This window comes from Moschus berezovskii, chromosome 10, assembly GCF_049115385.1.
Source record: "Moschus berezovskii isolate FMDL1 chromosome 10, NW_MosBer_1.0, whole genome shotgun sequence".
Taxonomy (NCBI): Eukaryota; Metazoa; Chordata; class Mammalia; order Artiodactyla; family Moschidae; genus Moschus; species Moschus berezovskii.
The window spans coordinates 54,141,630-54,159,745 of record NC_142469.1 but is presented as its reverse complement, the minus strand read 5'-3'; the positions used below and the strand labels follow the sequence as shown (position 1 = coordinate 54,159,745).

General features: G+C 37.3%; 1 protein-coding gene across 2 annotated transcripts in view; it reads left to right on the top strand.

The window, feature by feature from the left end:
* Positions 1-18,116, top strand: part of GRIK2 (glutamate ionotropic receptor kainate type subunit 2) — a 772,190-nt gene that overhangs the window by 288,758 nt on the left and 465,316 nt on the right. For both annotated transcript variants that reach the window (XM_055433591.2, XM_088840933.1), the window contains exons 2-3: positions 6,542-6,709; positions 10,564-10,821. In XM_055433591.2, coding sequence (XP_055289566.1) covers positions 6,542-6,709; positions 10,564-10,821 — 426 coding nt within the window. The remainder of the gene's footprint in view (positions 1-6,541; positions 6,710-10,563; positions 10,822-18,116) is intronic.

The following is an 18,116-nucleotide window of genomic DNA, read 5'->3' as shown; positions in this document are numbered from 1 at the left end:
GAGTTGATCGTGAAGGTGGTGCAGCTGCTTGGCTTGTGGGGACCCTGGTGGCACCAAGTGTGCAGGGACTCGGACTGCCTCCGCAGCAGGAGTTATGGCCCTATCAGAGTTCTTTCTTGAGCCTCTTGTAGCTGGCAGTCAGAAGGCCTGTTTGGCCAGTCTTTCTCCATGGCTCTGCCCATACAGGCACTTAGAGGGCTCCCTTGCCTGGGGTCCTTCTCTGTTGTTTGGCGCGACAGGCACTTGGGCACCCTGGTTGGGATCCTACTTTGTAGTTCCATGCATCAGTCACTGAAAGGAGCACCCTGGGTGGGGTCCTACTCTGTAGTTCAGTGCCTAAGTCATTTGACGGGCCAGGCTCTATTGTACAGCTGCTGAGGCCGGCGCATGGAGAGAGAGGATATGGTGATGGCTCCATCCCCTACGCGTGACTCAGCAGTAGTGCCTTGCTTCCATGGCTACCTAGATTTCCTCTACAGGCATTTCCCACCAAGATCTTTCCCTCACATCCCTCTTTCCACGGTCAACAGCAGCTCTCACCTGGGATTGCTCCACAATCCCTAAACTCCAGTTCCCAGCCCCTGCCCCTTCCAGGAGACCCTCATTCCTGCCTGGGGTATGTAGGGCTGTGGCAAGAACTGTCTGTTCTCATTCCATTTAGACTTCCCCAGATCAAATCTCAGCCTTAAATGTTTCTCCTCTGACTTAGACAGTTGCCCAGCCTTGGGGATTGGACCCCTGCTTCAGTTCCTTCACCTTCCGAGGACAGGTCCAGTCCTACTAACACTCCTGTTTTTTCCCCTGCTTCCTTCATCCTACCAAGTTTTACATCGTTCTATATTTTCCCGTGGTCATGTATGGATGTGAGAGTTGGACTGTGAAGAAAGCTGATCGCCGAAGAATTGATGCTTTTGAACTGTGGTGCTGGAGAAGACTCTTGAGAGTCCCTTGGACTGCAAGGAGATCCAGCCAGTCCATTCTGGAGGAGATCAATCCTGGGTGTTCATTGGAAGGACTGATGCTAAAGCTGAAACTGCAATACTTTGGCTACCTCATGCGACGAGTTGACTCACTGGAAAAGACTCTGATGCTGGGAGGGATTGGGGGTGGGAGGAGATGGGGACAACAGAGAATGAGATGGCTGGATGGCATCACCAACTTGATGGACATGAGTTTGAGTGAACTCTGGGAGTTGGTGATGGACAGGGAGGCCTGGCGTGCTGTGATTCATGGGGTCGCAAAGAGTTGGACATGACTGAGCGACTGAACTAAACTGAACTGATATATTCTTTTCCATTGGTCAAGTACTCCTGTCTGTTCTCAGCTGGTGTTCTGCGTGCACTTCTGTGTCTGAAGGTGTATTCCTGATGTATCCATGGAGAGAGATGTACTCCACATCCACCTACTTCTCTGCCACTGTGTTCTCCCTCTAAACTTTCTGTTTTGTATTGGTGTGTACCTCTGTCCATAGGGATTCTCTAGGCAAAAATACTGTAGTAGGTTGCTATGCCCTTCTCCAGAGGATCTTCCTAACCCAGGGATCACATCCAGGTCTCCCACATTGCAGGTGGCTGCATTACCATCTGAGCCACGAGGGAAACCCAAAAATACTGGATTGTGTAGCCTATCCCTTCTCCAGGGGATCTTCCCAACCCAGCAATCAAACCAGGGTCTCCTGCACTGCAGGCAGATTCTTTACTAGCTGATCTACCAGGGAAGCCCTACTATGAATATTCTTGTACATGCTTTTCTTTCTTCTTCTTTTTTTTTTTTTAACTGTTTGAACTTTTTGTTTTATATTGAGGTATAGCCAATTAACAATGCTGTGATAGTGTCAGGTGAACAATGAAAGGACTCTGTCATACATAGTCAGGTATCCATTCTCCCCCAAACTCCCCTCCCATTCATATTGCGCATAACTTTGAGCAGAGTTCCATGTGCTCTACAGTAGGTTCCTTGTTGATTATCCGTTCTAAATATAGCACTGTGTACCTGTCCATCATAAACTCCCTAACTATTCTTTTCCACCGTCCTTCCCTCTGGCAACCATAAGCTTGTTCTTAAAGTCTGTGTGTCTGTTTCTTGTCTTGTAAGTTCATTTGTATCATTTCTATTTAGATTCCACATATAAGAGATGTCATACAATATTTCTTCTTATTTTGAAGAACATAGATATACAGTTTTTCTTGGACATAAAACCTGGAGGAAATTTTTGGGCCACAGAGTTGGTGTAGTCTCAATATTAGAGGACTCTGACACATAATTGTCAAAGTAGATTGTTATTTTGAAGAGAGGTGAAGGATAGGAAAGTTGTAACCTGCTATCAAATAGCTGTGAAAAGAAGAGAAGCGAAAAGCAAAGGAGACAAGGAAAGATATAAGCATCTGAATGCAGAGTTCCAATGAATAGCAAGGAGAGATAAGAAAGCCTTCTTCAGCGATCAATGCAAAGAAATAGAGGAAAACAACAGAATAGGAAAAACAAGAGATCTCTTCAAGAAAATTAGAGATTGCAAGGGAACATTTCATGCAAAGATGGGCTCTATAAAGGACAGAAATGGTAGGGACCTAACAGAAGCAGAAGATATTAAGAAGAGGTGGCAAGAATACACAGAAGAACTGTACAAAAAAGATCTGCATGACCAAGATAATCATGATGGCGTGGTCACTCACCTGGAGCCAGACATCTTGGAATGTGAAGTCAAGTGGGCCTTAGAGAACATCACTACAAACAAAGCTAGTGGAAGTGATAGAATTCCAATTGAGCTATTTCAAATCCTGAAAGATGATGCTGTGAAAGTGCTGCACTCAATATGCCAGCAGATTTGGAAAACTCAACAGTGGCCACATGACTGGAAAAGGTCAGTCTTCATTCCAATCCCAAAGAAAGGCAATGCCAAAAATGCTCAAACTACCACACAATTGCACTCATCTCACATGCTAGTAAAGTCATGCTCAAAATTCTCCAAGCCAGGCTTCAGCAATATGTGAACCGTGAACTTCCAGATGTTCAAGCAGGTTTTAGAAAAGGCAGAGGCACCAGAGATCAAATTGCCAACATCCGCTGGATCATGGAGAAAGCAAGAGAGTTCCAGAAAAACATCTATTTCTGCTTCATTGACTATTCCAAAGTCTTTGACTGTGTGGATCACAATAAACTGTGGAACATTCTGAAAGAGATGGGCATACCAGACCACCTGACCTGCCTCTTGAGAAACCTATATGCAGGTCAGGAAGCAACAGTTAGAACTGGACATGGAACAACAGACTGGTTCCAAATAGGAAAAGGAGTACATTAAGATTGTATATTGTCACCCTGCTTATTTAACTTATATGCAGAGTACATCATGAGGAACACTGGGCTGGAAGAAGCACAAGGTGGAATCAAGATTGCCAGGAGAAATATCAATAACCTCAGATATGCAGATGACACCACCCTTATGGCAGAAAGTGAAGAAGAACTCAAAAGCCTCTTGATGAAAGTGAAAGAGGAGAGTGAAAAGGTTGGCTTGAAGCTCAACATTCAGAAAACAAAGATCATGGCATCTGGTCCCATCACTTCATGGGAAATAGATGGGGAAACAGTGGAAACAGTGTCAGGCTTTATTTTTTTGGGCTCCAAAATCACTGCGGATGCTGACTGCAGCCATGAAATTAAAAGACGCTTACTTATTGGAAGGAAAGTTATGACCAACCTAGATAGCATATTAGAAAGCAGAGACATTACTTTGCCAACAAAAGTCCATCTAGTCAAGGCTATGGTTTTTCCTGTGGTCATGTATGGATGTGAGAGTTGGACTGTGAAGAAAGCTGATCGCCGAAGAATTGATGCTTTTGAACTGTGGTGCTGGAGAAGACTCCTGAGTGTCCCTTGGCCTGCAAGGAGATCCAACCAGTCCATTTTAAAGGAGAACAATCCTGGGTGTTCGTAGGAAGGATTCATGCTGAAGCTGAAACTCTAATACTTTGGCCACCTCATGCGACAAGTTGACTCACTAGAAATGACTGATGCTGGGAGGGATTGGGGGTGGGAGAAGACGGGGACGACAGAGAATGAGATGGCTGGATGGCATCACTGACTCGATGGACATGAGTTTGAGGGAATTCCAGGATTTGGTGATGGACAGGGAGGCCTGGCATGCTGTGATTCATGGGGTCGCAAAGAGTCAGACACAACTGAGCAACTGAACTTAACTGAACCTGCTATCATCATGTGTTGACCATTTCTGTATCCTTATTTTCTGTTTATGCATGATAAGTTGCTTAAGTCATATCTGCCTTTTGTGACCTTATGGACTGTAACCTGCCCAGCTTCTCTCTGTCCATGGGATTCTCCAGGCAAGAATACTGGAGTGGGTTGCCATGCTCTTCTCCAGGGGATTTTCCCCATTTTGCACTTAAACCACATTCAAATTAAAATTTGAACAGAAAAAAGTAGAAGATTACGTTTTTCATTTTATTTTGCTGTTAAGAAATGACTTCAGGTTTGCATTTCTGGAATCAATTCTGTGTTCCTAATTAAGCTTAAGAAGTACTTTCCAATTACTCAATTATTTTTCTGTTCCATATATATGATCTTGCATTTCTAACTGAATATTTTTATTGAAGTCATCTTATCTCACGTTTTAGGAATTAGAAATTTTTTTGTATTTGCCTGAATGAAATTTTGAAGAAAATTACTAATTTGTAGTGGAATAAGCAAGGCTTTCAAGTCAGGCATGAACAGATTCTAATGCCTCTATCATTTGATAGCTGCAGAATCTTTGGTCACAGGATTGTTTTCTGTAAAATTATACTACTTGGGATTGCTTTGAAAACTCAGTGAAATCTTAAACACTTATGTAGTGTTTGCTCTATGGTCATCACTGATTCTAAGTGCTTTGTTATGAGACAATTTGCTCTCTATTAATAACTCTATATACTAGCTCCATCATCATCTCTTTTTTTAGAGATGAAGAAACTCAGACTGAAGATTTAAGCAACTGCCCAATTTGCCTGGGATGACAAGTGGCAGAGCCAGAAAGTAAAGACAGTTTGGCTCTGGAGTCCATGCTCATACCACTGTTCTCCTCCACATACATGACCACTAATTTTGTTCTTGACACTCATTAAGTATTTGGATGTCAATAAATACTTATTATCCTTCTGCTTAGCATAACCTTCCATGATTTAAAATATATTCAGAGTATAATTTCACAATAAATTGGCTGTTCTGTAACCATACCATCAAATTAATTGAAAAAATAAGAGAAATATTTCCAACTAATATGATGTAAAATGAAATATTTCCAATTCTTCCTGAATATAAATTTGTCCAATAACTGTGGTATCTTCTGAGTCCTAATTCCTCATATTTGGAGGAATTATTATCATATCATGACTTCTTACTCATTTAGAATAGGTAGTGTGCTGATAGTATAGTCTCCTGACATTCATGTGTCAAGACTTTTGATGAGATATGAATTGCAAGCTGTGGAAATGTCCTCTTCAAGGGAGTTTGATTTGTGAATGACTGTGCTGAGAGCACATGGTGTTAAGTTTGAAAGGGAGAAAAATAAATGTTCATTATTTTTAGTGTTTTGGTTTCCTAAAGTCAGAGGTTGGAGGATGTCAGCTATCAGGTGGTCCCCCTTTCATTTCATTCACCAAACCAACAAGGGAGAGATTCTCTTGGAGACAAAGGTCTCAGTGAGGTCACTCACGACTGAAGAGAGAGAGATGATATCAAGGCTGGGACACAACTGAGGGGCCTGGTCTGGGACACAGCTGGTGGAAAGTGGCAAGTAAAAAGAAGACGTGGTTAAATTATATTCCACATTTTATGACCAAAATTATTTGCTGCAGTGTTATTCACTGCCGACATAACTGAGCGACTGAACTGAACTGAACTGAAGGAATTTTCATGGTTTGGGAGAGCTATCTTTCAAAAATGTCAAGTGTTTTCTGAAAAAGGATATAGAATAAAACACGTAGAAAATGCTACTTTATTCTTTTTCTTGCAAGTAAAATGCTGCAATTTGCAAGTGAATAAGTATTTTGGGTTTTTAACATGGTAAGTTATTATTAAACTTAAAACTATTAAAAATTATGCTAAGGAAATCAGGTGTCTGAATTAACAGAGACAAATTTAATACAGTTTTCCCAATGCTAACCTTATAGCTTTGTATCAATATAGAGGACTGATTATTTTGGAACTGTGTGCAAATCTTTGAGTTCAGTACTAAATGCAGGATCTATATATACCTAGGCCCTAAAAGAAGCAGCTACTAAATTAAAAGGCAAAGTCATATTCAAATCATATAAAATTTTGATATCAATATCAAAGAAATTTTGCCAGTGTGAATTTATGTTAAAGGGTGTAAATTCAAATTTTTGTTTGAATATTTGAAGTATTCATACTCCACCTTCTTAGACAAATCACATATACTCACTCACACACACTCACACAAATTAAGTACCCAAACACATACATAAAAGTATAGATACCTTCCAAAATTTTCTCTGTCTTGTAAGAACTTTGTGATTTTTCCTTTCTTTGCCAGGTGGTATTTTTGAATATGTGGAATCTGGCCCAATGGGAGCTGAGGAACTTGCATTCAGATTTGCTGTGAACACAATCAACAGAAACAGAACCTTGTTGCCCAATACCACCCTAACCTATGACACCCAGAAGATAAACCTCTATGACAGTTTTGAAGCATCCAAAAAAGGTAATTGATAGGTATTTAATAGTGTGTTTTCTGAAATTCAAATTTTTAGCTATCCTTAAGAGATTTCTTAATCCACAAAGTATTAAGTCACTAGAAATATTTTCATGAAAATATTTCTTTTTGAGCTGCATTTACATTTTTTTTCTGGAAAGGTAAAGTGATATGATTACCTGCTGAAAAAAATTTGCTTATAACATGAAATGTAGTTAGGTCTGGGATGGTGAAGTTGTTTTCTTTTCCACCATTAATTCTTTTGTTTTACTACTAAACTATTCCTATTTTAAGAACCTACTAAAATAAAACAATACCATCAGTGGGTTTTACTAAGGTTTATAATCCAATTTTATATTTTTATTTGCATTATGTGTCAATTCTACTGTGGTCTTAATTTACTGAGTATCTTGAAAGTTCTATGGTTCCAAGTGACTTAAAAACGTCAGCCCATTTTAAAACTTAATTGGAAAAATTTGATCAATCTTTCATTTATGTTGCCTATTTTTTAGCCACTTGATATTTCTTTTCGTAACTGAGAATAAATGGCTAATGATATAAAAATTGGATTACATGAAGAAATAATAAAAATACCTTATGAATTTTATTATTTTATAAAGCTGTATTTTCAATATAAGAGTAGAAATATAATTTTCTGAGATATGAGTTTAATATATATATGAAAGAATAATAGAGAAACTACTGTCAAGGCATTATTTTAACCAAACAACAGTTTTAGCAATAAATATATTTTGAGAGATGTTTTCATTGGCTTACTTTGTCTAAGTAGGTGATCTTTTCTTTTTCATAGTTAGCATTCATGAAATTAAATTCCATAAGGTAGATTTTCTCAAAGGAGTAGACTTAGAAAGCGTTTGTTCTAAATTCTTATTTTTAAGACAGTGCTTGCTATTCTGTAATGCTAATATTGTTTTATTAGCTACCTTACATTGATAGAAATGTACATAATTACTTATAATTCTAACTCAGTACAGAGTTCTTCTAAATTCATTAATATTAATGGCAGTTGATAAGATATAATATTTCTTAAGATGAAAGTATCCTTCTTTTCCCCCAGCTAACTAGTGTTTATCAAAGCCTATGTTCTGCCTGCCCTTTGAATTCATATCTTTATGAATAAAAATAAGTTTCCACATTTCAGAACCATGTCAGGGTGATGAAAGGTTTTGAAGGCTGAAAAAGGGGGTAAAGGTTATTGTGAAATATGACAAGTGTCATCATAATTGTAAAATAAGTCATTAGCTGCAAGACAAGAGCATTTGATTAGTGATATCGTTCATGATTATTTCCATTAGGAAGAAGAAGCTCTGTCTCAAATGAAATAATTTAGACCAAAGAATATGGAATATGTGTACAGTATAAATAAAATATTAAAAGATTTCCTAATGGTGACTTCAAAGTAGCAACATAATAAAAAAAAAAAGTAGACTAGAATGTTCTGATAACAAACATCTTACTACCTTGGGAATATCTTAGCAAAATTATGAGGTAGTAAACTCATTTGGTTTATAGAATATTAAAAAGTATTTACAAATTTTTCACTCATTAAAAATCCATTGGGAATCTAATTCCTGAAGTGACTTTTCCCTGAAGCTGAAAAAGCTCAAATAAGTGTATGAATAACTTTCTTTGTAAGATATTGAAATGGTGGATGTCATGGTTTGGATCTTGTCTTGTGAAGCACTTGCTTGTTGACCTATGACTGCTTGGGTGGCACAGCAATATGTAAAGAGATAATATGAAGTGAAAGTCGCTCAGTCGTGTCTGGAGTTCTCAGGCCAAAATACTGGAGTGGGTAGCCTGTTCCCTTCTCCAGGGGATCTTCCCAACACATTACAGGCAGATTCTTTACCATCTCAGCCGCCAGTGAAACCCAAGGATACTGAAGTGGGTAGCCAATCCCTTTTTCAGCAGATCTGCCCAACCCAGGAATCGAACTGGGGTCTCTTCATTGCAGGTGGATTCTTTACCAGCTGAGCTACCAGGGAAGCCCACTAATAAAAAGGAGAGACCTATTATAGTTTTGGATCTTATGAGGCCTCAATAATATATGCAATACTGATATGATTCATTATAAAATATCAATTCATTTGGACATTGTTAAACTTTGTAAAATTGATTTTTCCCAGCAAGAATGTAAGTTCAATGTTTAAATTTTCACTGATATATGATCTTATATTTTTAATAGATAATAGTGTTTTGCTCAATAAACTCTGATGTATTAGAATTTGAATTATTATTTGAATCATATATTGCTTTTAAATGACTCCTCTGATACCCCAAAACTCTATTTTTTTCTTTGAAACACACTTCAGAAGCTCTGTATAAGTTAATATAATGTTTTTAACTTTTCTTGATTTGTGACTTGTCAAAAATCTAGAGAAGGAAGATCTTTTATTTTCAATGTATGTGAATTAAAATTTATGTGAGTGAAAAACTTGAGGCTCCAAAGTTTCTACTGATTCAGAATTCTGATTATTACTTTAAAAGTAAGAATCTATATGTATTCAAAAACTATATATTTATACCAAATTGAATTTTTGAAAAAAGATTAAACAAATGTGCTGCTTTTTTTTCTAACTAAAATTTATTTATTAAATATCTCTGTGCTTAAGAATCTATCCATCAAATTGCATTTTATGTGGCAAAATCTTTGAAGGAAAAATCAGTAAATTTTGCACAGTAGAATGACAAACTCTTTTGAAAGGATTAAGACTGAAAATCTAATTGATCCCTAAATCCCAGTAACAACAGTCATCTATTAAATATTTTAGTCATCCTTATATATTTTCAGGGATAGACAGACTGTTGCCTCTTGGAACAGACTTCCACATTTGAACATTTCTTCTCTTAAATTGTGTCAGAATTCATGAGACACTTCTATACATTTGCCCTAATTCTTCCTTTTCCAGTCAAAAGAAATAAAATTTAGCCTCTTTCACAGATCAGATTCTTCATGTATTTAAAGATTAGTTTCATATTTGCAGTAATTATTGACTTTCTAGAACCAGACTTACCAGTTGCTTTACACAATTTAAAGTCCTGTCACAGTTTTGCTATTCCTGTCTGAATACCTTCTAATTTGTTTATGTGTCTCTTAATTACTATAATTATTATTTATGTGAATAAAATTTTCTATACAAAAATATAAACTTAAAACTAATTTAGTGCATCATAAAAGTCTTACAGTATCCAAAAGCCAAATAAATAAAGATGACTAAATATTTCTGTATTTAATTAAATGCTTTGATGTTCTTCCTACTCAATGAGATTAATCCCTATGAAATCACCCTCTGTGACTCATGTCAGGTTTTGTATGGGCATTTGTATGCACAGCTTGACGTATATCATCAGATATTGCAGATACTAAACTATGTGCCCATCCATAGCTTTTCAGATGGGGTATGAAAAATAGATAGATTCTGTTTCAGAATTTGAAATTGTAGAGGATGACCAGTGAATTTGGGAAGGAACACTTTATTCCCCTAATTTGAAGTATTTCCCTGAAGTATCCCCTGGATATGAAGTATTTTTGAAAAATGAGTATTCACCCCTTAAATTCTAAAATATTCTCCCTCTTTCTCCTTCCCCCTCTCCTCCCTTGACATTATTTATAGAGTTATTATATTTGAACATTAGGCTGTAGATGTCAGGGTGAATTTCCCTTCTAACAAACAGAATATCTGGAGTTAGGCAAAATGTAAAATCAGCTAGATGTAGATGTTATATTAAGGGCAAACAAATCATCCTTCAGGATGATGCCTTTGGGGCAATGATAATGTGACACTGTTGGCTCACTAGCATCTCCTCTCATTACTGACAGACTTCTGTCTCCTCTGCAGCCTGTGATCAGCTGTCTCTTGGGGTGGCTGCCATCTTCGGGCCTTCACACAGCTCTTCAGCAAATGCAGTTCAGTCTATCTGCAATGCTCTGGGGGTTCCCCACATCCAGACCCGCTGGAAGCACCAGGTGTCAGACAACAAAGATTCCTTCTATGTCAGTCTCTACCCAGACTTCTCTTCACTCAGCCGTGCCATTTTGGACCTGGTGCAGTTCTTCAAGTGGAAAACTGTCACAGTTGTCTATGATGACAGCACTGGTAAGAAAAAATCAGTAGCCTTTGGGGCTATGCTTTAAATATAGATAATTTTCTGAAACTCATTTGAGATTCTTGCTGTATTATTATTTTTTGTTTTAAAATTAAGGGATAGAAAAACATTTGTAATCAAACACTAATTACATATATCCAAATAAAGAACAACTAAATCATACATTTTTTTTCCTGTGTATGTGTAAAATAAGCACGTTTGTTCTGGGAATGATAAGTTACTGTGAGCTATAGTATTGGATGAAGGATAGAGATAGTATGAAATATCATATTGAAACATTTATTCAAACAATTTTTTTCTACCAGTTTCAATGTATTTTCCCAAAGTAAAGTCTTATAATGAGCTGTCACTGAAACTTATCAACAAATCTAGAGAAATAAAGAAATTCAGAATTTTGCCTTAACATTTTCTGTAATTATTTGTGTGCAAAGAATGTATATGAAAAATAATAACCTTTCTATCTGTATAGCATGTTAAAATACCCATTGAAATTCTTAAGAGTTTTGGGAACTGTATATATGCATACATGAGGGCTTCAGTTCAGTTTAGTCACTCTCATGGTATTTATTTTTGTGTCTTTAAATGAATATTTGCTGGCTAGAGCTTGTCTGTGCTTTTTGTTGTAATGCATGTTATTTTATATATGAATGGTTATCTTGAAATATCAAATAAAGTCTCAGAAATATAAAGAAAGTAAAAAGTAAAATAAAGTAATAATTTCCTTGGAAGTTATATTGGTGAAGAAACTATAAACTTTTGACTATTACCTAGTGATAAGAACTTTCACATTAAGATGTTTATCAAGGGTCTAAATCAGATCAGATCAGATCAGTCGCTCAGTCGTGTCCGACTCTCCGCGACCCCATAAATCACAGCACGCCAGGCCTCCCTGTCCATCACCAACTCCCGGACTACATTCAAACTCATGTCCACAGAGTCGGTGATGCCATACAGCCATCTCATTCTCCGTCGTCCCCTTCTCCTCCCGCCCCCAACCTTTCCCAGCATCAGAGTCGTTTCCAGTGAGTCAACTCGTCGCATGAGGTGGCCAAAGTATTGGAGTTTCAGCTTTAGCATCAGTCCCTCCAATGAACACCCAGGACTGATCTCCTTTAGAATGGACTGGTTGGATCTCCTTGCAGTATAAGGGACTCTCAAGAGTCTTCTCCAACACCACAGTTCAAAAGCATCAATTCTTCGGCGATCAGCTTTCTTCACAGTCCAACTCTCACATCCATACATGACCACGGGAAAAACCATTGCCTTGACTAGACGGACCTTGGTTGGCAAAGTAATGTCTCTGCTTTGTAATATGCTATCTAGGTTGGTCATAACTTTCCTTCCAAGGAGCAAGCGTCTTTTAATTTCATGGCTGCAATCAGCATCTGCAGTGATTTTGGAGCCCAAAAAAATAAAGCCTGACACTGTTTCCACTGTTTTTCCATCTATTTCCCATGAAATGATGGGACCAGATGCCATGATCTTTGTTTTCTGAATGTTGAGCTTCAAGCCAACCTTTTCACTCTCCTCTTTCACTTTCATCAAGAGGCTTTTGAGTTCCTCTTCACTTTCTGCCATAAGGGTAGTGTCATCTGCATATCTGAGGTTATTGATATTTCTCCCAGTAATCTTGATTCCAGCTGGTGCTTCTTCCAGCCCAGCGTTCCTCATGATGTACTCTGCATATAAGTTAAATAAGCAAGGTGACAATATACAGCCTTGACGTACTCCTTTTCCTATTTGGAACCAGTCTGTTGTTCCATGTACAGTTCTGACTGTTGCTTCCTGACCTGCATACAGGTTTCTCAAGAGGCAGGTCAGGTGGTCTGGTATTCCCATCTCTTTCAGAATTTTCCACAGTTTATTGTGATCCACACAGTCAAAGGCTTTGGCATAGTCAATGAAGCAGAAATAGATGTTTTTCTGGAACTCTCTTGCTTTCTCCATGATCCAGCGGATGTTGGCAATTTGATCTCTGGTTCCTCTGCCTTTTCTAAAACGTGCTTGAACATCTGGAAGTTCACGGTTCACATATTGCTGAAGCCTGGCTTGGAGAATTTTGAGCATGACTTTACTAGCGTGTGAGATGAGTGCAATTGTGCAGTAGTTTCAACATTCTTTGGCATTGCCTTTCTTTGGGATTGGAATGAAGAATGACCTTTTCCAGTTTTTGGCCAGTGATGAGTTTTCCAAATTTGCTGGCATATTGAGTGAAGCATCATCTTTCACAGCATCATCTTTCATGATTTGAAATAGCTCAACTGGAATTCCATCACCTCTACTAGCTTTGTTCGTAGTGATGCTCTCTAAGGCCCACTTGACTTCACATTCCAAGATGTCTGGCTCCAGGTGAGTGATCACGCCATTGTACTTATCTTGGTCATGAAGATCTTTTTTGTACATTTCTTCTGTGTATTCTTGCCACCTCTTCTTAATATCTTATGCTTATTTTATTCAAAGACATTTCACTATGCCTTTATGTTTACATCAAAAATGAAATTCATTTGAAATTAAATTCTCTACAAATACACCTGAAGCACACTTTATGAATGCAGTATTTAGAAGTATGTGCAGAAATTAATCCATTTGCCAATAAAGTTAACTATCTATGAGCTGACAGATAGGAGCTCTCCCAAGAGAACAGAGAAACAGGGAGTTACAGGGTTGGAGAAACAATGTAAATAATTTGAAATTTTTTAAATAATGGGATAAGAAAGAGTAAGTCTATATATACATTAATAGTGTAATTTTGTGAGCTTTTCCCAGGTGGCACAGTGGTAAAGAATCTGCCAATCAGTGCAGGAGACACAAGAGACAAGAGGCACAGTGTGATCCTTGGGTCAGGAAGATTCCGTGGAGTAGGAAATGGAAACCCATTCTAATATTCTTGCCAGGAAAATTCCATAGGCAGAGGAACCTGGCAGCTACAGTCCACTGGGTCACAAAGAGTCAGACACAACAGAGCACATGCTTGCACACACACGTGTAATTTTGCATTTTTTATTAAAAAAAAGTAAAATTTTTATTTAAAACTTAACTTTAGAAAGAATACTTAAATTCCTGAAATAACCTAAATACCTTTGATGTGTTTTTTATCTTAAAATAGTTACTAAATTTATTGCATTGTTTTATTCTAAATCATTATTTTCTGTCATTGATAAAGTTATATATGGCAAATTATGAATGGCAAGCTCTATGTGAATGGTTTCTCTGAGCATGTATAACATGATTTTCCAGGGCTAGCTCAGTTGCAAATTGTTCCACTTACGTTTGCATGTGTGCTAAGTCACTTCAGTCGTGTGCAACTCTGTGCAACCCTATCGACCGTAGCTTGCCAAGCTTCTCCATCCATGGGATTCACCAGGCAAAACGAGGCAGTCTCTTTACCACTAGTGCCACCTGGAAAGCTCCTCTTATGTTTATGAATGGTCATATATGCTGCTGCTGCTACTGCTAAGTCATTTCAGTCGTGTCCGACTCTGTGCGACCCCATAGACGGCAGCCCACCAGGCTCCAGCATCCCTGGGATTCTCCAGGCAAGAACACTGGAGTGGGTTGCCATTTCCTTCTCCAGTGCATGAAAGTGAAAAGTGAAAGTGAAGTTGCAGTCGTGTCTGACTCTTCGCGACCCCACGGACTGCATCCTAGCAGGCTCCTCCGTCCATGGGATTTTCCAGGCAAGAGTACTGGAGTGGGTTGCCATTGCCTTCTCCGGGTCATATATAGAAATATTCATAATATGAATATAAATTCATTGTGAATCTCTGCTTATTTACTTCCCCTTTCCTTCCTGTTATAATGCAGGTGAACTCTGACTATTATATATCCTCATATGTACATGCACATACACATGGTACATACACACATATATAATACATATATATGTATGTTAGATGTGATATTTTTTACTTATTTATTATCTTCAAGCCCCTCATAGTAGAAAGAAAGTTGGCAAATGTCTGAAATGTTTACGATATACCACCTTTTCTTACTATTCTGTTTGTATGCATATGGGTTTGACATTTTTATTTCATATATGTGGTTCTTGAGTGATTGAATAAAGGGATAAAAAGATTTGTAATCAAAGTCACATCATAGTTTGGCAAAGCAGTGTTTCATATATAATTGATCTTTTGCTTGAGTATTATTCTAAGTATTTACTTAATTGAGATGAATTTAAACACACACACACATATATATATAGTCAGTTAATTAGATATATAGATTTTAATGGAAACTTGACCTGAGATTAAGCTTATTTAAAAAGTTTAAGTTACTATTTAAAAGAAACTTTACCACAACTAACACTTGAATATGATATCAATACTTACATATTCCAAAAGTCTTTGATATTTCAATATGAATGCTAAGAGTCATTACAGGATTATTCATAGAATAGGTATCCTTAAAAATCATCTGAGGGGAGAAAAAGCATTTTAATGCTTCATTTTATGCAATATTTTATCCAACAAATTTTAATTAAACATCTGCTATATGCCAGGGACAATACCAGGTGTGAGTATATGCCAATAAAAGAAACAGACTCCTGGCCCTTCTTGAGTTTCTAGTTTCTAACTGAGGACATGAAATTACTCATGTTTTTAGTATTATTTGTAGTGAAATAATTAGCTCTGTAACCTCTGTATTATGTGTGCTCTTCCCTTTAATTTAACAGACTTTTGAGAACTTTGCTATTCTTGATTTTTTTTTAGGAGACTAGAGCTGACTCAAAGATACATAGAAGATTCTCTTTGAAATGTGTTCATACATATATAGAAGTAGGCTTTTTTTTGTTTGTTTGGGTATGTTTAAAAGTCTCAAGGTGGAATTTTAACAACAGAACTCAGCAGAGAAAATTTGTAAACTTCCCAATTGAACAAGATGACTATTTGATCATGTGGGAGAAAATGTGGTGACAGCTAGGGCTGTGAACTGAAATGGGAGAACCTCCACCTTATACCCAATGAGATAAACATTATTAACTTCATTATGGACTTAACATATCTGCTGTTCATTGCAGCATGAAGTGTGCATTTTATTTATGTTTCTTTTTTCCCTTTCCAGATTTATTATGTGTGCTCTTCCTCTCATTTATATTCATTTCTATTTTGTTGTGTTGTCCAGTTTGATACATGATAATTATACTTTCATCCAGTCTTTGTTCCCACCCCCAAAACAGATGGGATGATAGATGAAATATAGTGCTGGAGTAGGAGAAATTCTTAGAACGATGTTAACAGGAGCTGTTTATTTTTTATGATAATTAGCATTTGTTGTTGTCATGGATGAATGCTTTTAAACACCCTGAAAGTCTGTTATAGCTCTGAATGATGTCCAAAATGATGGAAAAGAATTGGCTTCAGAAACAAAACTGTGTTTCTGTCAGTCATTTTGGAACATATGATTCATTTTAAATATAAACTAAAAATAAGTTGGATAGCTCTCAGCTTGTAAGCAATTCCAAGATAAGTTGTGAATATTTGCTTTAAAATTCCTGTGTTTCATCTTTGTTTATAGATCAGCAGCCCATTAACAAAGAACTCTGAACTGGTAAACAGAAGCCTGGGATTCTAGTCCCAGTTTTGTTACTAAATTACTGGTACAACTTTGGAAAAGAGAAGAAGGAAGTTGAAATGACTACAGAAAACAGCTATGATGCACTAGGCATAGGTAGCTGCTATTGTACATAAACTCTGACAATCTTCAGAGCAATTCTATAAAAACAACACAATTCTGGGGATATAGGTTATCAGCTCACTATCCTTGCTTCCTCTGGGAGTTGGCTCTTCTGCCCACCAGTAGCCCAAGGCAGAAACCTGAGCCTCTGCCTTGTTTCCAACCTTTCGTCAGCCCCACAGTCAAGTTCTGATGGTTATTTAATTCTATATCTCAGAACTCTCAAATCTGTTCATTTCTTTCATGCTTTCTAACTAATTCTTAAGTCAAAATATTTCATCTGGATTATTACTAACAGCCTCCTAACTGATGTTCCTGCTAATCCAGTAAAAAGTAATTTTTAAAAATGCAATTCTGACTCATTATCCTATTAATAGTTTCTCTTGGTCTAAGGATAAAGTCAAAGCTTTTATGAAAGTCTTACAAGACCTGATGTGATCTAGTTCCTGTACCTCTCCAATATTTGAGTGTAAACTTGAGTCTAAATCCTTCACTTATGTCTTTCAAATTGAGCCATTAAATTTCTTTTGGTTTCTGAAAAATACTGTCCTGTCCACCTGTTTCTCTCTTTCTGACTCCTGCTCCTCCTCTCCAGTAAACACCCACACACATGCACTTGTGTATTTGCACCCGCACATTCATTTGTATCATTTGACTTAGATGTCACAAAGAAAGGCTGTCCTTACCCCAGCTCCCAAGCAGGAATATGTTTCCCTCAACATATTCCCATAGCATTGTGGTTCACCTGTGACCCTCCCCCATGAGAACATCATTATATTACAAATGACTCTTCTTGGCTGAATTTTCCACTAGATCAAATACAAATTTGAATAGCTTGGAACCTAAGGCTGCCCACCATTCTATCACTAGCACCTAGTATTACCTGGCTAATGGAAATACCTGAATCAATATTTAAGGAATGAATGCATGAAAAGGTATTATCATATCCATTGTTTAGACAAAGAAGCTCCAATGGATTAAGTCATCTGTCCAAGGTCTACTTAGTCTGACAGCTTTTTAATACTTTGCCATTGAATAGGTAGATTCAACAATAATTTTCAGATATATAGACATGATTTCTCCTATCATTTCAAATATTTTATAAGTAATCTGGAATGAATTGTGCTTATATGTTAACAGCAGTTAAAATATATTTACTTGTGTACTTATTTGAACAATCATTATCAAGCATCTTCTGTTTACCAGGTACAGATGCTATGTTCAGCATGAGAGATAGGATTATAGGTAAAACTTTGTCTCCATGTGCTCAGAGTTGAGTGAGGGGGAGACAGAGCATGTGAGCAGGATGCTATTATAGTGTAACAAGTGCAGATAGAGACAAGAAAATAATATTGTGACATTTTAGGGGATGAATATAGACATAAAAGAATTTAGGGGAGTGGAAGGTTTTAAAGCTGCCTTTAAAGGTTTTAAAGGCAGAGGAGAATTTTGGAGAAGGTGAGATAGTTTTGAAATTATCATAAAGCACAAGAAGAAATGTTTCAACTAGAGAAGGGGCTTAAGGGTGTAACGTGTAAATGTGAGAATGCCTGGAAAGCTAGTTTGTCAGGGAATTATAGGCACTTCATTACAATGGATCATCAGGAAA